The sequence below is a fragment of the Poecile atricapillus genome, chromosome Z, assembly GCF_030490865.1.
Source record: "Poecile atricapillus isolate bPoeAtr1 chromosome Z, bPoeAtr1.hap1, whole genome shotgun sequence".
Lineage (NCBI taxonomy): Eukaryota > Metazoa > Chordata > Aves > Passeriformes > Paridae > Poecile > Poecile atricapillus.
The window spans coordinates 67,186,848-67,213,386 of record NC_081289.1 but is presented as its reverse complement, the minus strand read 5'-3'; the positions used below and the strand labels follow the sequence as shown (position 1 = coordinate 67,213,386).

At 41.8% G+C, this 26,539-nt stretch overlaps 1 protein-coding gene across 1 annotated transcript in view; it reads right to left on the bottom strand.

Moving 5' to 3' along the window:
- Positions 1–26,539, bottom strand: part of VCAN (versican) — a 91,639-nt gene that overhangs the window by 52,204 nt on the left and 12,896 nt on the right. The window contains exons 3-6 of the mRNA XM_058864095.1: positions 23,873–24,047; positions 23,205–23,332; positions 13,625–13,918; positions 146–3,088 (exon numbers count right to left, since the gene is read on the bottom strand). Coding sequence (XP_058720078.1) covers positions 146–3,088; positions 13,625–13,918; positions 23,205–23,332; positions 23,873–24,047 — 3,540 coding nt within the window. The remainder of the gene's footprint in view (positions 1–145; positions 3,089–13,624; positions 13,919–23,204; positions 23,333–23,872; positions 24,048–26,539) is intronic.

The window sequence follows — 26,539 nt, the reverse complement described above, 5'->3', positions numbered from 1 at the left end:
TAGGCAAAAGTGGTACTTTGCCTCCTTCAGAACCTTCAGGTCCTTCAGATCCAAGCAACATCTCCATCATATTCTAAAGCACACCTGTTTGTCATGACAAACTGTCCACTCTGATGGACTATGGGTCTAAAAGGCAAAATCTTACCTGTGTCATTGCCTGTGATTTGAATAACATACAATCTTATGTCATTATCAGGGTGTGAAGTAGAAGGAGACACCTCCTGAGGTTGCAAGGCCTCTGTGGCCTCCTTCACTTGGGGTGGAGCAGTAGGTCGTGCCACTGCCGTGGCGGTTGATGCTGTGAAATATTCCTTATCAATTTCTGGCTCTAGCATCTTTCCTGGCAGATCATCCTCAGCAGTGGCTTTGCTGGGAGAAACAGATTCATCAATTATTATGATGTCATGGCTTGTTACCTCCTCTTCCTCCTCAGGAATGATGCGTGGAGACTTTTGAGTGACAAAAGGCTTGGTTGCAGATGTAGGCTGAGTTTTGTCTACAACACCAGTGGAAGGTGTTGTCATGCTGCTGAGAATGGTTGCCTTATCTGTTGCAGTAGCTGCAAACACAGTTGGCATGGTTTCCTCAGGTTCTGTGGTCATTCCTGAACCCTCTGTAGCCTGGCTTGGAGAAGCTCCCAGAGTCAGGCCAGTAATGCTTTCCACAGTGGAATGTCCTGCTGGCATCGTATGGGAGGGTGGCACAGAATCCCAGCTCACTGCATCGTCTTCCTCCCTGGTGGGGACACCTGGGCTCTCCTGTGTCTCTGCTTCGGTTCCAGCAGTTATGGGCATCACCTCAGTGACCTCCTCATCCTGGTCAGGAGCAGTTTCAGCTGTTGGAGTCACTGTCAGGTGCAACCAGGTGCTGGTTTCCTCGGGTCCCAAGACTCCTCCGTGGTCCGTGAACGTCATGGCAGGCACAAGTACCTCTGTGGCTGGGAACATCTCATCATAAGCTGAGCCTGTCTCATCCTGTGTCTCCTGAACTGCTGTTTGAGGCCATTCAGATCCTGGTGACATCTCTGGTTCACGTGTGTGGGCAGATGTCTCAGCAAGCGTGGGCTCTGTGGCAGTTCTTGGTTCCAAACCATGGTCCAGTGTGGAGAGCTCTGGGAACACCTTGATATGTTTTGCAGTTGTTTCTGTTGCTTCTGTATGAAAGATATCATCAAAAGGAGTCTGATCAGTAATTGGCATATCTCTAGTGACCTCACTGTCTACAGTAACTGGAACTAGGGAAGCATCATACTCCTTCTGTGGAACTGCAGTATCTACCTTTGTTACCTCTGTAAATTTAACAGTTCCCTTTGTCCCTGATGTCTCATCTCCTCCATGCTCAGTTACCCCCACAGCTGTGGGCACAGCACTTGGCAATACAGTTACACTTGAGGAGCTAAAAGACCCTAAGGTGGCACTACTTTCTTCCACTGGTATTTTGGATACTGTGGTCATTTCCAAATCCAAGGAGCTGCTCGTGTGGGATACACTTGTAGTGTCTCTACTCTGACCAAAATCAGCTGATACCACTTCTTCATCCCTTGTGGTCTCTGCTGGCTCCCTGCTCGTCTCAGTTGCATCTGTAGCTGCTGAAATTGGAGCTCCTGGATGCCCTGTGGATTCCACAATGTGCCCTGGAAATGATGTAGGCTCCGTTCCAGAGAAGCCATCCTCTGTAGCGAACTCCATCACTCTCCCAGTGTGAGAAGACTCTTCTGTCATATACCCCTCCTCTCCATCTGTTGGCAGCCACGTGCCAGCACCTGGGGGGGCCTGTGTGATCTTCTCCCTTGCAGAACATCCCTCAGATTCTGCTGTAACACAAGGAGGAATGGTGACTGTGGAATGAGGGACCCCCACACCTGTTGTCCTCATTTCTGGTTGTTTTGTTTTCTCCTGCTCCTCTAAGACAGCTGATGTTTCTGTCTGGTGAGATGAGGGGATAAGAGACACGGTGCCTTCTCCAAAGCTTGGCAGGGAATCTGTGCTTCCTGAGATGGCCTCAGATTCTGTTTGATCAGCAGCTGACACAGAAAAGGATACAGGTGTCCCAGGTGCCACGGTGGGCTGCCCATCCCTCAGGTCCTCTCTGCTCCCTTGAGCTGAGGCCTCGTTGTCAAACGCTGTCGCAGAGCTAAATTTAACCCACGGTGTTGACTCTTTTGCTGCAGAAAACTGTCCAGTGGTTACTGCGTGCTCATCTAGGAGTGTCTCTGATGCAGCAGGCACTTCTGATCCTGGGGCATGACCAGCAGCCACCCCAGAATCTCTGCCCGGCACAGCGGTGTGCATGCTCTCACTGCCCTCCCTCTCTGCAGACTCATCAGGGAGCAAAGCTTTAGGGATTACAACAGTTGTAAGATTCTCGTCAGATTTTGCCTCCATGGATTTTAGTGTGGGTGCATTTGTGAGGTGGGCACTGTGAAACACATTCTCTTTTGCTGATGAATCTGAAGTCCCTGTCCTGGCAGCCTCTCTCCGAGAAGTCTGTAAGAAGCTATCTGTAGCTGTCCTCAGAGGACCCACTTCTATTTGCTCAGTCTGATTATCAGCATCATGCTTTTGTGCATCTCCCGTTTCAGCATCTTCCCAAAAACCAGTGGAACTCTTAGCTACAGCTGTGCTATCCTGAAAAATTACAGAGGTCAAGAAAGCGTCCTCAATGCTTTCAGACCTACCTTGTTCCTCGGGCAGCTCTGCTTCAGAGTAAGTGTGATCCAGTTCCAGATCTGGGGACGTGGTGTCTGTTAGCCTGGGTGAGACATCGTATTCAGTCCTTCCCAGTGTATCATAAGTGAATATTTCGCCGTCAGTGACAGTCTGAGGTAGAAGAGTGGTTAACGGAATGTTCTCCATGAGCACCTCCATCTCCCTTTTCTCCTCAGCCACATCAGTAGTCATTTCTGTCTCTTCTTCAGACTCCGGGGTTGTTTCCTCCAAAGAAACTGCTTGGGTGGCAGGCGCTTCAGTAAGTGGGGTCTCAGAGATGGGAGGTTCGAGGGGAACTCCAGCAGGTGACGATTTCACGCTCTCAGTTCTCAGGGATGTCACAGGCTCAACAGTCGTAGGCTCTGTTGTGACTTTTTTAGCTAAAAAAAAAAAAAAAAGCAAAACAAAAAAAAGGGCACAGTCAGTACAGAAGTCACTTTAATTCATTAGTTTGAATGTTCCAAACAAAAACTAAATGCCATGCTGAAAAATAAGTGTAAAAGTTCAAAGGCTTTAGGCAGTTCTTTAGAGCACTGAATGACATGCAGTAACACACTGTAAAGCTGCAGAACACCTAACCTGAAGTCAGATGAAGTGGAAAAAGCAACAATATTCTTCATATTTGTGGTCTACATAATTACCCCTAGAAGTCCTTGTGTTACATGGGTGACCATCAGCCAGCCAGGTATCTGATTTGGGGACATAAAAGTTTATTTCAAGATGTCACAAATGAGCAGAGGTGTGGGTTTTCTTCAAAGCTTGATGCAGCGTCCAACTCAGATGTATAAAGGGAGTGAAATAATGCTTTCGTTTATTTTCAGCCCATAATTACAAACTGCAAAAGGGAATCCTCACTGCAGTGAGAGTGTGCTCAAGCAGCAGGATCAAGCATGCCACTAGAAAATACTGCTGCTGCTGCCCTGCCTTTAAATTCTGCTGGGAGAAATTTATTGTGGGGAAAGGCGAGAACGTTGAACCATAAGATCATAAACTTAATGCTACTAAAATGATGTTGATCTTTGGAAAACACTTCAAAGATGCACGTCTGAAACTCCTCCACACAGAGAAATGCTTCCATGGGAGTGCTGAACATGCAAAGGCAAGGTGTTGAACCCTCTGGATGATGCGAGAGGTAAGGGAGTTGCTATCCTGGATGAACAGGAGGCACAAAGAAAGGTTCTTCCAGTGAACCAAGTTGTGATGTTTTAAACAACCTGGCAGCCTTGCTGTTTGTCTGCTCCATGTAGCCCACAATCCCATGCCATCTGAGGAGGAAATGTGTGCCAGCACTGCAAGGTGTGTCAGCAGATTCTGAATTCCTGGAAAAAGTGAGTGCTCAGAAGAGGTTTTCCTCAGGAAAAACCCAGGTTGGAAATCTTCCCTTCTGCCAGTTTTTCCAGGTCAGTAATCTTCTGAAGGGCAAGGAGCAGATGGGTGGAAGATGCAAATGTCTTAAACCAATGCTGTTAAACTGCTAAGTGACTGAGAATCAAAAGCCTTATAAGGATGCAAATAAAGAGCAAAATACAGCTTTTAAATCACACTAAGCATATGAAGAACGCATTAAGCAGTCTGTGCTTATGAGGACTCACTGTTTACCGGACAGATATGACTACATCTAGAACTTCTTGCAAAATAAAATCTTGCTTAGCTTGTAATAGATCAAATAAGTCTCTTCCCCTCACACACAGAAATCAAAACAGTTACATTATTTCACAGTTTATACTCAAGCATAAGCAGCATGCATGCACAAATCAGTTTTTTTCACACACCCATGGCTAATTAGGTGCCCCTTTGATAGCTGCAGATATGAATTCTGCATGTGCAAGCCAGGGTGACACAAATATTTGTTCAGTTTCACGCACTCAGCTTTGAAAATGCCACGTTTGCAAGAGCCCCGTTGATGCGCCCTGAAGCAGGAGGGACTGGTCAGAGGATGACAGCTCAAGATTTCTAGAAGAAGGTGTAGAATTACAGAGCAGCAACATGAGGTAAAATGATTGATATTTCAGCTTTCCTGAATGAGAAGTGAAAGTGAAAAGGAAATTGTGAGGGCAAGAAAGTATGACGTCGCTGTGTTTAGAAGGGGTGGCGTTCTTTGCCAGCAGAGAGAAAAAAAAAAAAGGGGGAAGCAGATTCTTCTCCCCACCACACGTTAAAACTTTTTGTGGTTTTACAAAGAAGACTTAGCTACATATTTATTTATTTGTTTGCTTCTTTATTTTAAGTTAAAACATTTGGTTGAGCAAGAAGGAGTAAAGTTCATGAAACCCCACTAAGAAAAGCATAGCCTGAACTTGAGAGATTTTTGTGTTTGGGGTTCCAGAGATTGGAGTGGATGTTTGTTGCTTTTTTCAATCTGTGAGACACGATCAAGAATCACTGAATTCCTGCCATTTCTTCCTCCCTTCTCTGCTTGTATGGGGATGGTTTAAACCACACAAGTTTGGCTGCACATCTTGGGAAATGAAGGATGCACACAAGTGGCGTTGTTGCTGCTGAGTGGTAGCTGTTAAATCTCTACCAAAGAATTCACCAATTTTCCTCAAAGGCTGTTTTTTAAAAAAAAAAAAATTGGCAAAATGGAAAGGAGGCAGAAAAATCTCGTTCTAATCACAGGATCAGTTTCCTGAATGTGGATGGAATTGGCTTTGCAGCCAACACAAACACTCACTCAGGCCACAGCTGCCATACTTCGAGTGACCATCAGGATCACCCTCTGAAAGAATATGAAAACGTTAATACCCTTTAAAAGAGCTAGACAAAAATGAAGGCAATGTGGATAAATTTTTAAAATCAGTGGAAAAAAAAGGTAACTTCATTTCATCACTGCTGGGAAATTGTGTACACTTACTCACAATCACTTACACAGCTTCCAAATTTCCAAGAAATGCTTGGAAGTCCCAGGAGTTCTCATATTTATGCTTGGGATGCAGATATTTATTATTCAAGACTTATTATCTGCTAATGACTTGACAGAATAGGTACACATTTATTATGCCAACCTGAAAAAACACCAAGCATATTTGGTTTGCTTATATGAATAACTGAATCAATAAATATTACCTTTATAGAGTGTTATAAGTAGAGCCCATATTTTTTAAGAGTTTATCAATAAACAGCCAGATTTTCTCCCATGGAAACTGTGTGCAATTCAGCTCTGGTTAAAATCAACAATAGTGTCTCTAAAGTCACTTTGTCAAAACAATTATATATGAGTTTTTTCACTCACATCACTCAGGATTGTAAACTTATTTGAGTGGATAAAAAAAAACCTGACAGCACTTCTTCAATGAGAAATCTATCCATGTTATACTTTTTTTTTTTTTCTGTGTGAAAAGGAAAAAAAAATAAACAAAGGGAAGGTTACTTTTTTAATAGACAACACCAGTTTGAGCTGTCCTCCACTCCACCCAGATGTTTTGCATTACTGTACTCCTTGCATCATGCATGCAATATGCTATCTCCTTTGTCCTCCTTCTGGTTCAAGACATGAGGCAGATTTTCCTAATAAAATTCATGAACATATTAGCAGCAAGAAAGCAAATTATCTCACCAACAGCTGCTCATATCAAAGACAATTTTTTTTTTTTAATCGATTCCTTCTACATTGAACAACATGCATGAAGTTTATTTTGGAAGGGCTGTATGACTTTGCAGAGATGCTACACTTTTTCACTCTCCATTTAATTATTTTATGCTTTTACTGCACAGCACTTTTTTCCTCTTCTTTTAAACAAGGATTCAAAATTATGGAGCAATATTGAAACTTACTATTTTTTTAAGGACATCAAACTACACAACTTCAGACACGGTTTAACTTTATAATTACCAGATAAGGATTTTAGTATGTGTAATTCTAATAATATGCAATAATTTAGCATGTGTAAAGTGTACTTGATGGAAGAGAAATGCTTATTATATAAATTATATAATTTATATACATGGTTTTTCAACATTACCAGATCTACCCATATACCTAACTTGAGCCACTTAAGCAATTTTTCTGCAGTCAGAAATACTGTTTATCTGCTTACATTTAGGTGTGTACCTAAGAAGCTGGAAGAACATAGACCCTATAGGCAGAGATTGTTTTCAGACACTGCTAACAGCCAAAACAACAGAAAATTGCTTTAAGTTGGAACAAAAGCTGGAAATAGTGAATTCTTTCTGTGAATTACAGCCAAAATAAATTATTACAAAATATAAGAAATGTTGAGACACTCAAAATTAATGTTTGACATCTTTGAGCCCAATTTGAGCATGATGACAATGCAGAGAGCTGCTCTGCTTAATTTTTACATATTTTTATATGTTAATTTGTTACGTTTCTTCTTGGTGTCTGTTCCTTCCCTGCTACCAACCCTGGCAGAGAGGACAGCCTTGAATGTTCCCCTGAGTCCAAAAGTTTTGCCAGCTGGAGTTTAAATTACTGGCAGAACCTTCCAAGATGAACAAGACTAAGATTAAGAACAGATTAAAAAAAAAAAATAAATAAAAAAAAAAAGAAACAAAAAAAGGGAAAAAAATATTGGTGCTCTGATTTAGAGACTGAGCAAGAAACCTCTGATCATGGCACTGATCCAGTACCTGCTCATTCACGCCTTTCCAGAAGCAGTGGTGCACAGGGGATGTGGGACTTTGTTCATAAATAATGAGACTTTTGGTAGCAGAATTAAAAATCTGACAGTGCAGCTGTAGGAATTTCTCTGTAACTCCAGGTGTACACTCCCACTCACCTACACTCTGTTTTGACATCAAAATCAAAAGGCAAATGTAATGAGAAAAATATGAAAATCTAAATGCAGGATTAGTGCCTGTTTACAAAGCATGTGCTGTATCAGAGAGAATCTTAAAAAAAATAAGAAATTCGAAAGCTATCAATCTGTCTTATTTGCATGAAAAACTTAAAATGAAAATTTTGCATCCTCCTCACACCACTGCCCAAGGTCTTTTCTTCCAGCTAACAAAACAGCAGAGGCAGCAACCCTCTTAGCTCTGTGAACACAAACACTCTTAAGTAAAACCACTTGCTATTTCAAAACTTCTAAAGTCAGTGGTTGAAGGGGGAAAGATATGTTACGTTATCTCCTGGTTTCCCCACATGCAAGTGTAGTTCTGTGAATGAATTATAACCTGCCAATCTATCCACAAAAGAACAATAGCAAACAGTATTTATCTTTCCACATTTTTTATTATGAAACTGCCAAAGAGGACAAAAAGAAAAAACCAAAACAGTAAGCCTCTTTAGACAGCTCTTCCTAATTAAATCTGTAACCCAGCACCAAATAAAAGCAATAATCTTTGCTTTGTGACCACAAAAAACAACTGAAGAACAAAAAGGACCAATGCTGTCACTTGGGTAAACCTGACAGCAGAATTCTTCATGCTCTGCTCCCCCCACCTGGTGTGAAAGGTGAAATCACCCCTGTGTGCCATGGGTGATACTCAGACCCCACGGCAGTAATGGAGCAAAGGTGACAGAGCAAAATCAATTAATGTTTTCTGCACTTGAACACTTAAAGGGGGGGGGCCTTCCACTTCTCACATTGTTGTTCCTGATCCCATCCTTGTTACCTGACCCATCCAGAGACCTGAGGCAATGAAAGGAAAATGCCTCCAGCTATGTCTTCTCTTTCCTCTCTCCCTCTGGCCACACTTAGAGGTTGTTCTTAAAGCAGCCAGTTTTGAATCACCCAGGTAAATGCAAGTTCCCTTGCTCAGGCAAAAGAAGCATCTCTTCCCCTGCACTCCATGGTGCTCCAAAGAGCTGCTCCTCATACATTAGTCAGGTTGATAAATCTCTGTTCCTACTTCATACACCATTTAAAAGGCTGAGCTGCACCACATCCTTCTCCTCCCTCTCGGGGTGAGATACTGCTGAGATGTACAGCACGGGCTGGTTTGGAGTGGATTGAGGTCCTCTTGCTGCTTCCAGCAGTCTGGCTGAGCTCTCAAACCCCAGAGGCAGAGTGGGGCAAGGAAGGAGCTGTGGTGGCCACCATGAGCCCAGCAGAGAGAGGTAGGGATTTACTACAGCCACACCTGGGCCAAGAAATTACTGAGGATCTCTGCAGCTGTGCAGGTCCTGATAAATGGCATATCTGAGAGAAGAACATAAATCTACTTTCCCAGGAAAATAATAAAAGGCTGGAGAACAGTTTTCTGGGGATAATCTCTTTGCACAGCTTCACTTTCCCAGGGAAGCAGCCTGAGCAGAGCCAGCAGCCCTGCACACCCTGTGGTCAGTGCCCTGACCTTGGGATCCTCACCTGCCCAAAAGCATCTGCCCATTCTGATACTGAACTCTGACATGCTGGAGCACACTGTCTTTATTATGGCCAGCACTATACTGTGCTTCTTCTGAGATAAATTTCTTTTTGGGTTGCTTTTTTTCCCCTTCAGATTGGCAATTTTGCTCCTCCTGTGTCACCACGCCCTATGTCTTCATTATTCTGCGTCCATCCCCAAACTGATCAGAAATCCACAGACCTCCAGTAACACAGCCCCTGACATCAGGCTGGAAATTATTCCCTCATCCAGGAAATAGCTGGGACACGCAGCTACTGACGGTTGCTGTGGAGAAGGACAGAGCTGCCCAGCTATTCAAGGTTTTCCAAGCTAAGTCACATGCAGCAGAAGGGGAAGACAACGTTTCTCCTGCCAGTTTTCGAGCTGTGCCTGAAAGTCTTTATCCTTCCTGCTGCTGGACAAGAGGAGCGGTGTGGGTCTTTCCTGAGGCTGAGCCTGCCATGGTGGCGGCTCGTGCCTCAAAACTCTGTGAAGGTCCTAATTTCCTATATTTCTTCTCCGAAATCGTGCTCTGATTTTGAGCTTTAGATGGATGAAGCATCAAAGCAAGAGGCCCTCAGTCCCAAGCAGTGGCAGACTTGGATCCGCTCTCGACGGGGCTGTATTGAAACAATCAAAGCAGCGTGGACTCCATTCCTGAAGGACACACATGGCAACACCATCCCAGAACTGGAATTTTCCAATCTCCAGCTGAAATTAAATCGCCATGCCAAACCAAAGTGGTATAACGAAAGAGAAGCAATAAAGGTGAATGAAACAAAGTCAAAAGGAGAGAGGAAAATGAGAAAGAGAATGGACAAATCCAGAGCGAAACAGTCAACACGTGTTTTGAGTCAAGGAAAAAATGTTTTGCTGAAAGATTCGCCAAAACCAATACAGGTCTATGAAAGAATTCAGCTTTAATAAATCAATGTTTTTCAGCAAAAAGGGGAATTATGTTTCAAAAAATTCAACCATCTTTGTGTATGAAGCACATCAAGTTCAGCTTTGTTGCAGGTACGTAAGTTAAAAACATGAATGCATTTTGATTAGTAGATTTATGGAGTGCAATTTGTTCTACAGGTGCTATGGGATAAAAAGGCCCATCCAAAGTCACCTGAAGTCTGTGACAAGATTTCAACAAAGTCCAGTGAATTGGGCCTGGAGAGACTGGGAGGCTGAAGCATAGGATTAAATAAATCCCCTATAGCTCTCTGAAAGAACTAATTGTTAAATATAGATAACTATTAAAAAGGATTTTCTTAATGATAAAATGTTTTCATCTCTTACAAATTAACCTAAGTGCTCAGCAACAGCTGTTTTTTGGTTTGTTTGTTTGTTTTTTTTTTTAATTTAAACATGTTAATATAAGTCCTATATGTTAACACTTGAAAAACTTTCCCTCTGATGATGGCCTCCAAGGAGCTGCAAGCACTTAATCATGTTCCTAACCTGAAACCTTTTCAGGCCCTATCAGATAACACCATTAGGTATCTCTCAGAGAAAAAAATAAATAAAAAAGAAAGTAAAGGTCTGGCAAAAGCCTTGGAGGCATGAAATGAAACACACAGATAATGTTTCAGAAATTTAGACCCATGTGGTTTTTGAAGAGTGAAAAGCACTTGTGATCAAAGGGGAGAAAGTTTCAGGGGTTTTTAACAAGACTTTTAGATTTTAAATCATGTATTATTAGTCTGGGCCACTCTTATTTTCATAAAGTCAAGACACTTCATACAATGTAATTCTGTACCCATAACACTGCTGAAGTTAAAATCCTGAACTTAACTGTACTTTAAAAGTTGTCCAGGTTGGCTGCTCTACTGAAACTAGTGAATATCGTTTTTAAATTGAATTTACTCCCTGTGTTTTTCATGCATTTCAATAAATACAATTCCTCTTTAAAAGCAAGCGAAATGCTCAAAATACGGATTGAGGTTTCTTAAAACCACAAATTAAAACTAATATTTTGAGATTTTTCACCAGAGAGACTCATAATCACGAAACAGGAGTGAGGAGCCTGGGCAGGGATGAGGAAGGAGACCTGCCCTTTCTCAAATGCACAGTTTGTCTTTGTGAGGACTGAAACAGCTGCCTGGTTTGGCACAGATGTGCAGTGTCCAGGTGAGGAGGGAGACTGAGAGCCCTGGTCCTGGGCAGGACAGTTTTGTTGTCAGGCACTGTGGGAATAGCTGGGTGAAATCTTCATGTCAACCCCAAAGCAGGGCAGAGCTGGGGGACAAGGGATTTTGTGATGGAACGAAACTTTGAAACTGAGATAATGGGAAATTTCAGAAGAAACTTCCAGACAAAAGATGATTTGAAACAAAGGGCTTAAATTCAAGCCTTCTGCTCTCATGCAGAGCCATTTATATTTTTTTTATCCTCTCCCTTTTTCTTCTCCAAAGAAGGAACTGGCTCCAAGGCCCCAGTGGGAGAGAGTGACTCACTCTAAAGCCACTGCACCAGGCAGCTGCTTGAGATGTGGAGGACCAAGATGCTGGGCAGGGAGTCTCATTACTCACCAATTGCATAAATCTTTTAGCAAAAGCAGTGAGGAGTCACAGCTGGTTCCTGTGGGATCCCAAGCACCTTCTGAGAGGGAGAGAGCTTGCAGTATCTTCTGAAATTTGTGGCATCCTGAAGGAGGGTGCAGCATGACATCCCTCCATTTCCCTACATAAAGCCAGATGTATCTAGAAGACCTGAGTCCCCTCGCCAGCAGTATTTAATTAATTCTGATGCTCTGTTGTTTGTAATTAAAAGTGCTAGAGAGCCGCTCAGTCTCTACCAAGTTGTTTTTGTTCTGTTTAGTCTTATTTTCTCTTGTAAAAAGTTTGATGGTCCTGAACTGTCTATTCCTGGGTTGCAAAGTGATGAAATATTTATTCTTTATATACCAAGGGCAAGACTTTGCAGGAAAAGCCTTTACATAAAAGGCAATAACCCAATACCTATCAAGGACACTCTTAGAACAAATGGTGTGTTACCACAAACGGTGCTAACTAAAACTTCTGGAAAGAACATTGTAAAGGCACATCTTGCTTGAAAGCGGCGAAACTCAGAAAAACAAACAGCAGGTTGGAATTCATCCTAACTAAAGATTAGATTACAGGCAAAATGTTCAGTTCTTATCCCAGTCTTTTAGAGGGACTTATGAAATACACCCTCATTAAAGTCTTTTTTATCCACAACACTTGAAACAGGTCATAAACAATTTGGAGTAGGAACAGAAGGAGTGATATGACAAAATGCTGCTCTGCAGACTAGAGCACAGACTCCTGAACTTGAGTCCTTTTTCCTGTAAGCAGTTCCATTAGGACTATTTCCACATGCAAAGTTTTGGAACATCATACCCACAAACTATAAAGGAAAATTAAAACAACAAACCAACAGTGTCTGAGTACAGCCAGACCATAATGTTGCAGCAGATGTCGGGATTTGTTCTCAAAGAGTAAGATTTGCTCATAAATGGGTCTTCAGTGCCTGAGCTGGAAAGATCTGCAGCTGCAGTAAGTTCATCATCCACGAAAATGAGGACAGTACAAACTGCCCATTTCAAGTAGTTCTGAGTTACAGTCACTGGACTGAGTCCAAAAAACCTAAATATTCATAGTTAATGACCAAGTTCTGAACTTTTAACTCAATAGAACGTTAATATCAGTCGTGGTATTTGCAACAGGGAACTTCCTTGGACAGAGAAGCCTGCAGGGAAATAGTTGAGCTGTCCAACCCCCCCTGTGCTGAGGCTGCAAGTCTCAGGGAAGCAGGACATTCAGCTGGGAAGCTGGTGAACCTTTTGGGACAACAGGAACTTATGCAAGGAGAGGCTGCACCATAACAGCAGAGCCAGGCAGCTGGCACTGAAGACAGATGAGGTTACAGGGCAATATTTGACCCCAAAAGAAAGCTGGCAGGTGTGGAGGACATCTGGTTTAGATTGGTGAAGTCTACCATGTGAATGTGGCAAGCACTTGAAGTGCCTGTGAAAATACCAAGAGGGAAACAAACTGCAGTAAGAAAGGAAATTTAGACCACCGACTGGCCCATGAAACACTGAGTTTCTAAGACAGAGAACGAATGTGATGGGACAACCTGCGTGGGATCCAGAGATACCCCTAAATAACTGGCATCTGAGAGACTTGAAAGTGACCAGCCCTGTGGAGAGCCCATGAACAGCTACTGCTGCTGACATCATTGGAGACAGAATATCCATTGTTCACCTTTGGGATATTTATCAGAACCACAGAATAGACGTGGTTGGAAAGGACCTCCAGAGATCATCCAGTCCAGCCCCTTGCCAAGGCAGAATCACCTGGAGAAGGTGACATGCCCAGGTGGGCTTTGAAAGTCTGTCTTGTGTCCATTGTCAAGATGCAAAAGCACCAAGGTGCGCTCAGGCAACAAAATGTGGAGCACCTACAGACTCACGGTCAAAACACTGCTCAGGCTGAAATCTTACCTTAAAACTCTGCCTGTCTTCACCTGCCAGTGTTACTTAAAGGCATTCATTTAGGTTTCCAAAAACCCGCAAGAACCGAAACAAAACGCGCGGTTAGAGAAACCGCTTCCCGCGGCAAAAGCATGCTGGAAATCGCGACCGAAAAGAAATAATAATAAATGCTTACGTTCATAGCAGTAGGCATCAAACTTGCTATCAGGGTAAGGGAAGCCTGTTTGGTTCTCATAGCGATACAGGGTTCTCACCCCAAGTAAACCCCCGCCGCACTGGGGCCGCGCCACGGAGGCCGGGTACCGGACGCTGCCGTCTGCCAGCCACCCGTAGTCACACTGGTCAAAGCCGTTCCTCCAGGCCACGTAGAGGTTCCCCACGGAAGCCAGGACACCACCTCGCTCCTCACACAGCTGCCTAGCTTCCTCAAAGGTGAACTTCTGGGGAGATGAGATGTGGACCACTTCATCTGGAGGAGGAAACAAAAGGGAAAAAACAAAAAAGAAAAGGCTGAGTAGCGCGTTCCACCGTCAGTCAATTCCCGCCCCTTCCTGCCCCAGAGTCCTGCGAGGTTGGGGCTTTTTCCCAAAACACAAGTATTTTTTTCCTTAAAAAGAAAAATAATCAGAGAGCTGTAAACCAAATGTTCCAGGCTTGAATTTGAAAGTTAAACTGCCACAAAGCATGAGCATTTATAAGCAAGCTTTATGCCATGAAGTACACTGCGGCTGGACACCGAGTCCCTTCCTTGACCTCCAGCAGAGGTAGCAGCAGCCCTGAGGCTCCACTTTGACCCCTGTTGGAGTAGATTTTGCAGCTCAACTGAGTTAATTAAATCCAGTCCATCAGAATTTATTTTTTCCATAAAGCAAATCTTCCTCTTCTGCAAGCCTCCTGCCTGGCCCTTTTAGCCATTGCTAGAATCTCACCCAAAACCAGGAAATATTCTTCACTGCCTGCTCTAGAGCAGCTTCTAATGTCAGATTTCCATCAGTCTTCATCTTGCCCCATGTGGAAACACAGGTGAGGAAATGCACAAGACATGCACAAAGCCCTCTTTGTGTGGAGAACCTGCATTAGTCTAGAATGTTGATAATGTAGTTCAGCTTCCAAGGAGTAACAGCTTATAAGTAATAGCCATCTAGTTGGAAACTGAAACAAAGCAAATAGCACATCTAATATTTTGCTTCCAAGGTAAATCTCCATTGTGCAGTTGTCTGGGTTGCCTCATTCACCCAAACACTCTAAAGTCAAGCCTCTCATGTTCATGTCCTGGGAATAAAACAGTGAACTGACCGTTTTCCAGGTTTTGCTTAGACTTCAGATAAAACCAACCAGACCTAAAATGAGTGTGTTCAAACCAGCAGCACAAATCAAGACAGCCATGCCCTCCCTCAGCCACAGCAGGCCAGGACACAACAGCCACTCTTGCAGGAATACACTGCTTTTCCACACTGGCCATGCAACCACCCTTACCCCTGCACAGGTCTGAAGGGAACACAGAAAAATGAGACAAAATCTGCATCACCCCGAGCAGTTTCATTCACATCAATATGACGCTTGTCTGGGGACTGAAAGGAATGCAAGTGTGAAAGGAGGCAAGGTGCCAGCTTTCTTTTTCCTGCTAGGTAGAGGCTCTGATTTGTTATTACAGCTGTAGCACCGAGCCCACAGTGTAACTTGCTTCATACACATTGTGTGCAGCTTCCAGCCTGGAGGTAGAGGGACAGAGCTTGTCTATTGAAGAAGGACAGATAAGGAAAGACAGGAACAATTCATTCTTAGAATGGTTCCTTCAGCTCTTCAGACCACACAGATAACGAGGAATTTTTTGTTACATCCTTCTGCATCTGCATGCCAGCTCTGGTGCCACGTGCAGCAGAGAGTGATGGATGCAGTTATCACACAACCCTGTCCCAAAAGCAGCATCATGAAACAGGGGAGCAAAGGAAGGCCTCTCCAGAGCAGCCTGCTCTGCTCTGAGGACTGTTCACTGATCCTCTCACAGCAGCTATGATGTATACGAAAATCAGTAGTTAAAATGCAATTCAATTGCAATTATGTAGCAGGTATTGGTCCAGTTAGATGAGGAAGTGAGAAAAGTGAAGAACAATGAATTGTCGTGACTTCTGTAAACAGAAGACTAATTGCAGAAAATCCTACAATATTCCTTCTGAGAGAAACTTATAGAATACCACAGGAAAATGGGTAGACAGTGCAAGATTGCTAGGAAAGCAGTTTTTCCATCAAGTGATTTGGATCACTGGCTCCAAATGGAGCTTGTACACAGCATCATTAAAGTCAGTGCTATTTATTCCTCTGAGCTGTCACCCAATTAAGGCAGAGAAACATAGTGAGGGGTTATGTCTTGGTGTAAGATTTCAAAATGTTTTTCTTTAAGAGAGGTCACTTTGCAGAGAACTGACTTACCCAAGCTGCACTTTCTGGGCAGAAGTCTGCCTCAAATTTGCCTTGGAGTATGCCTATATCTGCAATAGTGATATTCCTGCACACTTAAAAGATGGGTGTCACACCTTTCTCTGCACTGAATATATTCTACTGACCCCACATAGGCTTCTTTTGTTCATCTCTTAAAATCAGCTGCTGTCAAACAGGTCTTTGTTAAGGATTGTTTTACAAAAACCAAACCAAACCAATTAAAAAAAAAAAAAGAAAAAAAAAAGAAAGAAAAACCCAGAGAAACCTCCCACATATTTGAGAAAAAACACATCTTAACCGAAACAATCTAATAAGTGAAATCCAAAGTATTTGACACCTATTAGGTATATTCAATAATTTGTGACAATAACCTCACAAAAAAGGCAAAAAGGCAGCTGGGCAGTCTACAAAATTCCATCATATACCAAGTAAATGCACATTTATTTCAGGAATGCTAGTAATAAAGTACAGGGCAAAGATGTTAAAACATGTCATCTTGTCATTGCTCTAGTTAGCATTTTTCTATGCTCCATTTCTAGAGCATTTTCCTATGATTCCACAATTCTTATTTTTAAAAAAGTCAAGTAGTGGGCAAAAGTCATATTGCAAATATGTAGAGTAATTTACTCTAGGAGCTATGACTCCTCAATTTGTCTCTCCAGTTTGAAAACAGATTAAAATTCTCTATGATTACATGTACATTTATTGTGCTTAATAATTTTTGGGACAAAATGTGAAAAACAAAGGAAGAGTTTAATAAAGGCCTTGCTTGATATATGAATCCAGAAACACTTGAAAGTTTGTTCTGCTTCTGCAAACTTCTCAAACCACCTTACCAAAAAAAAAAAAGTGTAAAATATGGGGGTTTTCCTGGGGTTTCTTGATCTCATTAATTTCTGGCATGTGGCTAAAATATCCTGATTCCTTCAAAGTATCAAAGAGAAAAGGACTCAAGCCTTGCACAGAAACTTCTTCTAAAATGCAAGAAAAGTAATTCTGAAGTTAATTAAATGTATTTACTCCACGCAGTCTCTACAGCTTACTCCTGTTATTGAGAGCACAACAGCTTCCATATTTAACAAGAGGACTGATCCCACCACACTCTTACAGTGCTTTTATTAAGATTAATGGATGTTGTATTAAGATTAATGGCAGTTTCCCAGCCAAAACACCGAAAACAAGGAAATTAACAGGGAAAACTCATCTGCTCAACAAACAAAATGACATGGCCACCAACACCAGGCAGGGCAAATTCAATTCTGTGTGTGCTAAACAGCCATTTTTTATACATACAGTGCATTGTTTTTATAGCTGGAGCATTGCTGAGTAACTCAGCAATACTGTGCAGGCAAAGCCCAGGGCTTTTCCAGCAGATGAAGAAAAACTGGTTCTGCAGTACCAGGGGATGGGGTGGAGAACGTGACAGTGTTTAGGCTGCAGACAATAATGTAATGTGTGTTATTGCTGGCTCCTGTTCCAAACCAAGCTTCAGGATGAAGGAGCAGCCTCAGAGGCCACAGCACTCCAAGAATCCCCAGGATTTTCCTCTTACATGTGTTTGTTTTGCTTGGTCAAAAGAGATACCTGATGAAAGTCAGGTTTTTTCCATCTCTTTCCAAAATATTGGGGCAGACAGAGAAGTCAGATTTTTCTCCTGAAGGCAAAAGTTGATTCACCTACAAACCCTCAGGAAAAAGTTTAAGTTCCACAGGAATCAGTTCTACAAATCTTATCAGCTGATTTTATAGGAAGTTTCATTGCTTTGATTCGATTTCTCTCCTAAGGAGATGTCTTGGTGAACTGGGCATGTTGGTAGATGTGAATGTCATGAATCACACAACTTAAAAGCAAGGTGGGAAGAAGGGCAGGCTAGAACCAAAGCCAGGGATCAACACACAGCCTGTGTTGGCTGGGATAGTGGTGCTGGGTTGATGGCTGGACTTGATCTCAAAAGTCTTCTCACCCAGTCCTAATGATTCTGTGATTGTGATTATCACATCTGGAATTGGGTGCTCATGAGCTTTACCTTGTGGTCAGGTGCTCAGATTCTACAACCTCCACAGTAATCCAAAGACAGACATTAGAAAATGAAGAGGGATATTAATTATACAAACAGCTAATCATTCCCATAGGAGGAAATGCTTAACACTCACAATTTAAACAAAATAAAACAAAACAACCCGAAAACAAAACAAACAAACAAAAAAAACCAACAAAAAAACCCCAAAACAAAACCAGAGCTTTCCAGTACCTTAATTCACTTTAGTTCAGTGATAGTTTTGTTTGAGGAAAGGAAACACTATCTCCCACTAAGAATTTGAGAGCTCCCTTTTTTCTTTATTTTTTATAGCATAATGTTCCTGTGGTGAGCTCCAGACCTATTCATTTGTTTCTGAGGGCTGGAACCCACCAAGTTTATCAAACAGAGATGTCCTTTGGGAGTGTTAGAGCTCCTGGACTCTGTGACTACGGCTGCAGATCAGGGTGCCCTGGGTCAGAGACAAAAGCTGGCTAAGAGTGACAAAATTCCATCTTTTCTGATGTAATATAGAGCATTCTAAGGGCATTTTCTCACCTGCACCTGTAACCTGTGGTCACTGCTCCTCACCTGGACACAGCCAGCAGGTCAAAACACAGGCAGTCATAGGACACTGCCATCACAACTTTATTTTTCTCAAAAACATGGAATCTGTTCAAAACTTTGTTCCTGGGACATAGTAAAGTATGTAAAGAAGCAGGAATACCATGACCACTTGCAGGACTGAAACATTCACCCTTGTGCCTTCAGGACCAAGAGCTCCCATGTCCCCCTACTCTCTTTCTCTGCTGTTCAGGGCTGGTTCTCTACACACCAGAGTAATAAAGAGATGTCCTGAACAAATTCACTAATTACCAAAACCACTCTGCAGGGCTGGAAAACCACAAACATCTAAGCAGCTTGGTTCAACTTTAAAGCAGGAGGCTGGAGGAGATGAAGTGTTTTTCTCCTGCACGTCAGAACAAGTCAGTTGATTCCTTCTGATGCACAGCAGCAATGATTTAACTAAACTTTCCTGAGTCTATACTGTGCAGACCCATTGGCTGAACAGGAATCCTCTTGAGAACTTAACCCTTCATGATGTCACAGAATCCAAGGCTGGATAAGTGTCCAGAAAGGAAAGGCTCATAATTCTATCACAGACCCTGAACCAGAGAAAAAACATGCTTTTCTCTCTTTTTTTGTCCCAGTTTTGAAACCTAATCTAGCTGTTGCTCCAGACTCAGAATAGACTCCAGAGAAGATCCTTAGCTGCCCAAAACACAGAAGAAACTTCTCACCTGAGGCCACATTTTAGACCATGATTCCTTTAATTATGACTATCATTCTCACTGAAATTTCCATGACAACAGCAAAACCGCATGAGACTAGGTGGAAAGTATTCAAAGAACATCTGGTTTTGGTTTTTATCCTTCTTCCCTGCGCTCACTGTTGGGGGGAGATGGTGCATGGGAGTGAGGCTGTGCAATCTTCCCCACAGACACCCCAAAAATAACTCTGAGAGCCCCATCTGCACGTGGGGGAGGCTTCTCAGGCATACCTGGGTTCTGAGGGGGCCTGGCCAGGAGACAATCCTGAGGGGGTGGCTTGTGCTTTGGCTCAGCACAGCCCTCACTCCGCCAGTGGGCTTTGGTGGTGGTTCTATCTCCATCTCTGGCACGGCAGTGCTGCCAAATTAATCACACTGCTTCTCTAAGGAATTCAGTATCTTCCTCACCCATCACCCATCTCCATCCAAGGGATTATACCACAGGAGACACCCCTTCAGCTGGTGGTGTTAAGAGATCCTCACCCAGACCTTTGCAGCTCAATCATTTTAAGATTTTTAATCATAAATCACTTCCTGCAGTTAAAAGTACCCTAAATGTATCTGTTAGTGCTTGGTACACTGAAATAAGTGATGAAATATGAGGAATGTAAAACAGTTTGTAATAAAACACCATGCCTAATACCTTTTTAATGACACTTTGACTCCAGGTTCTCATTTTTATCTCCAGGAGCTCAGAAATTTTCAGTCTTTCCCACAGCTATTCTTCTCACTGTCACAGCAAAACTCATACTATTTAAATTAGAATTGTGCAGTCTTTAATCTCTCTTTCTGGCTAATCTCTATAAATCTGACTTTCCTCAGAACAAGGAAATGGTAAGAGTTAGCCTAGATAACTGGTTTCAATTTAAGCTAATAGCTAGTGATTTAAGGAGAAATCCACGTCTCTGGCTAATTTCCTGATTCCATATGGCCAAGAAGGAATAAAATCGAGACGGAGTTGCTCCTACAAATCCTCAGTGCAAATACCCAAATTAGTACCGCAAATTCAATGCACATTTATTTTAAAATGTATTGCAAGAATTCCCACCACCATTTATGGCCTTCTGGGGTAACACACCAACAGCAGCCAACAGACCAATAAGTGTTCAATGACTTCCATGGTGACATCCTCGTTATAGCCCAAATTTTGATATCATTAGTCAGGCTTGTGCCATGAATAGTCATTCCACTGACACAGACCCTCCAAATAAGGACCTCTTTAGTGCAAGCAAGTCTAACAGATTTGGCATTGAATCAGGGCAGGGTACACAGATATGAGCTTTAAAATTCACATGGAAAAAGTTGTATTTTAGCCCACCCTAAGTGCCATGGATTCATTTTGCTATGAATAAAGTCATGAGTCACACCTTGCAGGATCAACCTTTGGTGAACAGGGCCACCAGAAACCTGGCATAATTTTAGCTCTTGAACTCTAAGTTTCCTACCAACACTGCAATCTAGTTTAGTTTGACTTTCCAGTAATTCTATTGACATTCTGTCTAAATTTCCATCTTCCGTAGGTGAGCTGTTCTGAAGTATAAACTTGTAGATGCTGTGTACATTCTAACAAGCTCCTCCTCCCTTGAAATTAACCTCTGTCCCAACAGAAACTGCTCCTGTGGCACAGACAAAGCCAGCTTGGCTCCTCAGCCCCGCTTGAAAAAGGGAGTCTGGCTCAGAGGCTCAAGTTTCTGTGAAGGCACTGAGGAATGGTTTATCCTGCAGTATACCACAATGTATACTGCATATGTATACAACGTATACACCACATCTTCCTAGCATGTGTCTGTTTCTCCCCATCCAAAGAGAGTGATTTAACTCCTCTGCAGGTCAGCAGAACCTACCTGTACTCTTTCTGTGCCCTATAAACCCCTTCTCATACCCATGAACTCCCCTGGATGTCACAGAAGATATTGTCACACTCCTGATCATTTTAAAACTCTCTCATTCTGAGAGAATGAGCAAATAATAAAATCTCTCTCACGTACACACACAAAAAAACAACAAAAGAACCAACCAAAAATACCCAAATCAAAATAAAACAAACAAAAGGAACCAAAGGGAAAAAAAAACAAACTACAACAACAAAAGGGATAAATTGGGGAGTGTCTTTGGCTAACTTATAATAATCTGGCATTAAAGTTGTTCAATATAATGAATGTAATATAATGAACCAGATATCTACAATATTGTGCTCTAGATTATGCATTTGTTAAAATCTGGATGTTTCGTATGCAAGCAGATCATGTCACCACAGCTAATAGGCCACAGAAGTGGCACCCAAGTGTGGATGCATCCAGAGATTTATGACCAGGTTATAAATCTTGGCAAATGAAATTTTATAACAAAGAAGAACCAACTAATGTCCATGAGAAACTGAGGACCTGTGCATTTTCATCCTTGAGGACTGTACAGTCACTGCAGCCTCTTTGAACCACACAAGAGTCTGGTTCCAGGTTGTTCCAAAGCAAAGACCATCAGCCTCAGTGAAAAATGCTTCCATTTTGATTTAAGTTTTATTTTTGAAAGTTTAGTGATACCTTTTGACCCTGAGAAACTGCTGGCTCACATGCACCCAGGACAATCATCTCTGTATTAGTTACACTTCTCTGTCCTTGAAGAGGGAAAAGAACAAGGGATTGTCCTTCACCCAGGAATTATGCAGATTGGGTTTTTGACTAAACCTTATTTTTGTAAGCTAGGAAAGACACAAACTGAATTTAAAAGCATTGATTTAGAGGAGATTCAGAATCCAATCCCATCAACGACTGGTGGAAGATCAAATGTCATGAACTGTAGATGTTCACAGGTGCTGCTCACTGACAGATGTAAATGGGACATAACTAAAATTAGGACAATGAAAAGCACCAACAAAATTCTGTCACTTACTTTTCAAGTTCAAGTTATAAATTCTCAAGCATATATGTTTTCTGTAAGCTTGGCAATACCTGTGTTGCCTGAATTGTATAAATCTCCAAGTTGCCTAGGATCTTCAGCTACTAAAAATAAAAAACCTACTGATTTCAGTAACTAAAAACTCTGTCAGTCACCAGCAGGAAAAAAATTTGCATGAACTAACCTATATCTTATCTAAGACACAAACACTGAGCACATGCATTTTGCAATTGCTTTTTAAAAATATATATACACCTACAAAGACAGCCTTGCTCAGAATTGATTTATTGTTCTGTTGATTTGTTGTTCTGCTGACTTTTACAGCACTAAATGGAATGTGTTAACAGCCAAGGATCACCCCTAAAGATATTTAGTTAGGAATTATCAGGGAATTTTCTATAAAGGAACTGGCATGGAATAAAAACCTCTCAAACAGTGTGACACACTTAGGGCACTATAGTAAGTGGAAAATGTACTTTAGTCCTGGTTGCAAAGTATCTCTGTAATAATTTTACTAAAAAAGACACAGAAACTACAAAATTGTTTTTCTTATTTGTTTCTTTCTGAATCTGAGATCACCCATTATTAAAAAGATACTATTAAACATAGATGGCAATTCAATAGCTGTCTAATTTTATGCCATGGACATATAAAAAGACTTAATTGCATACTTTATGAACTATAATAGAGTTAGCACATATACTGTATCTATCTTTGTATATACTTATTTATAGCATATATAGTCCCTCCAGCATTAAATGCATTTCTTTGAAAATACTTCTATATAACATTCAAAAAAATAAGATGCTTCAACAGCAACTTTTGTGAGATCTACTGCACTAACTATAGGCAGCTTGAACCCTGACTGCCTCTTTGTAGACTCCACTGGCCTTTAATTAGGACCTGCAAGACCACAAACTATATGTTCCCTCCATTTGGAAATTCCTGTCACATCCAGAGCAGCCAAAACTTATTTTAAATGGAATTTTCTCCTTCTCTGCTCTTCCACATTAGGCTCCCCAGCCACTTTTTAAGTCTTGCAGTGTGTTTCCAGGCTTTGCAGACCCATCTCACCTTCCATGCGCTCCACGTAGCAATAGACATCGTAAGTCTCATTAGGGAAGCGGCGCCCGTATGTCCTGACTCCTTTCTTTCCCATCTTATCTCCAAAGCAGCCAACTCTTGGATGTCTAATTGGGTACCTGGAAATGCAGAAAATTTATCATTTTGAGGCCTCAGGATTTTAGCTTTTTTATGTTTCAGCTCCTGCAGTGCATTGGTGCCCAGCTCTGAGCTGCATGCAGAGTGTCAGCCACTGTCCTCACACTTTGCTCACACACAACAATCCCTCTGGGCCCAGAGCTCAAGGACACCCCACAGCCTCAGGCCCCAAAAGCACAAACAAAAGTGACTTGGGGGGAGCAAACTGGGGCTAAATTACTTCATTAGCTGAAGCTGTAATTGCAGGATTAACCCTGAGATGCGAATGGACCCAAGTTAGAATTGTCTGAAACACTCTCATCCATTTTGGGTATAGCCCCTGGGAGGCTTTTGCCTGCACAAGGTGCATCTGTTGAAGGCCTTTAATAAATATCCACTTTTATTCTTTTAATCTTGCCTGACCTTTGTTCCAGGCAGCCGCTCCATGGCATCAATTATGGCAAGACAGCAGTTTAAGTCTGCACAGGCGAGGCACACAAATTTTGGTGAAAAGCGTGAAGAGGGTGTTTTGAAAGCCTCACCTGACAGTCTGGTCGGACACCCAGCCAGCATCACACTGCTCAAACCCATCCTCGTAGGCTGCTTTCAGCTGCTCTGGGCTGGCCATGACGGCGCCATTGTCCCGGCAGGTCTGGTGGGCCTGTGTGAAATTCAGGGTGTACCTGCTCGTGGCGGCCCGGTAGTGAAACACAACACCTGAGAAGGCAAAAAAAAAACCCCTTAGTGGCACATTTTGCATTGTTTCTGCTGCCATGATCCCTCTGTAACCAAAAACCCCCTATCAGTTGCACATTTTGTCTTGTTTCTGCATCACCGCTCTGCAAACTTACCCAGGTGTTGTCACAATGCTGAAAACCGATGGGTAGAATGAAAAATAGTACAGAAAGGTGAGATATTATGGTATAAATGATTTTCCCCCTCTAGTGGATGCTACCAGTAATGACAAAATACCCCCAAAAATGTGCTTTTTTGACTCAGATTTGTTAATCAGTGATGGGCCTGGTGGCAGTTTCTACACACCAAATATCACTACAAATATATCATTTATTGCTACATGGACTGTGGTCAACTTTCCATAGCCTTATTTTCCTGCACACACCACAAATGGTACAAATAAAACAGAGCATGATTTTTTTGGGGGGTTTTTCTAGTTCTGAAAAGGACAATTTCAGCAGTTTCTGCAGCACGTCAGACCTTTGGAGAGGGAGGCCTGGTGTGAAGATGGTTTTGTTTAGAGCAGGATCTGTCTAGAAGCCACATTCTGTTTTCTACACACACACACAGTTCCCACTGAACTGACAACAGCTAGAACAAACCATAAAGGGCACCAAAGTGGCAGAAAACAGCCATCCCACCTTACAAAATCATTTCCCTCGATTACCACTGTCTTTTACAGTTTACCATCAAAGGCTTGTCCCTTGCAATACGCAACTAATTTGCAATACCTAACTAATTGCGCTCTAAAATCCTCAGAAGCGTTTCAACACCATAAAACATCCACAGAATGGAAACAAAACAAAGCAAAACAAGCCCCTAAACCATTAAGTGTTCCTTTTCTCTGATGGTTTTACTGGAGTACTTCATGATGAGAAAACAACATACTGTAATACGGTTTGGGAAAATGTTGATACTGTAGCAATAATTAATTTTAAAACAAGTCTTCATTACTGGAGCATTGTTGAAAGATAAAGAAAGTCTGCTAGTTTACAAACAAATAGAAATACAGGTCACTTAGCAAACTGCTGATGCAAGAATTTCCAAGTTGTTTAGAAATCTTTTTTTCATGCAAATTAACTAAAATTTTGCCAATCATCAAAAATCTTCATATAGCCAGCAAAGCAGAGAGTACACATTTTTCTTCTTGTCATGATTCACTAAGAAATTAATACAGAAAATATTATCTGAAAAGTACTCAGCCATTAGTCATCATTTTTTATCAAAGCCACTTACAGAGAAACAGGAAATAAAAGAGGAAAGGCTGGGAATCCCCATATTTCATCATTTAATAGGGAGTCACACACCAGCTGCAGCCACTAACTGGGAGCTTGCAGACCACCAGCATCCCCATAAAATGCTTTTCAGAACTGACAAAACCCATCACAAACAGCTTCTTCCAAGCAACAGTGTAATTTCAGCTTCAAACGGATCCAAGTGTTGTTTGGCAACAGTGACAAGTGAAGAATACACCCCGGAAAATTACGGCTGTGTTTGTATCATTACATTAAACTTTCCAGGTGCCTGAAAAATCAGTCATTAAGGGTGTTAAATTGTTAGGTTGTTTCACTGCATTATTTGGCTCAGGCCCCACAGCATGGTTCCAAACAATTTCTGGGCAGATTTCAAGAACAAGCAGAGAACAGGGACAGCTTCCAAAGGGCATCTCCATCCTGTTCTGGGAGCCAAAGGAGAGTTTCAGTGTGGATGGGGGACAGCCTGCTCCCCACAGCCTCACTGCTAAACCACCCCAGAATGCAGAGTTAGGCAATGTTGGCATTTAAACCTTAAAATCACAAAAAAATATTATCTGGAGATTTGTAATTTTTTTTTTTTTAAACATGCAGTATGCATAAAAGTATTTATTTTAATATATTCAGAGTTTAGTAGCAGTGGTTGGAACTGTGTGCAGAACACCTGCTGGTATAAATTCAGATTGCTGTATTAGTAGCATAGTAAATAAAAACAGGAGTTCAGGTGGCGTGCTTGGTGTCCTGGATCTAGAATTTAAAAATGGGCAGCTTTTACAGAGCTCCCAACTGAAGCAGATAAAATATTTACCCTGTTTCATAACTATGAACCCATAATAATATTCATAAGCTGTGCATTTGGCTTTACTATATGTTATTTTTGAACATATACAAACACTTTAAAACTTTTTTTTTGTATAGCATTGGTGTTTCTGTAATAAAGAATATTTGATGCAGCATCAGAAATGCCCAAGTATAGGAACCAATTTGTTACTTCAGTTTGTTGTTTTAATCGTAATTAAAATGTATTTTATGTGAATTTGGACTAATTGTCTCTTTTTTATAAGTTTTTTCCAAGATTGCTTAAGTGATAGTATATGACTTCAAACTGGGCTCAAGAGTTTCTGCTTCTCAGTACAGCCACCAAAATGTTTGTTACCTTAGAGGGAATGGCAACACACACCTCTAAAGCTGTATTTTTAATTTATTTTTTTTTTAAATCTT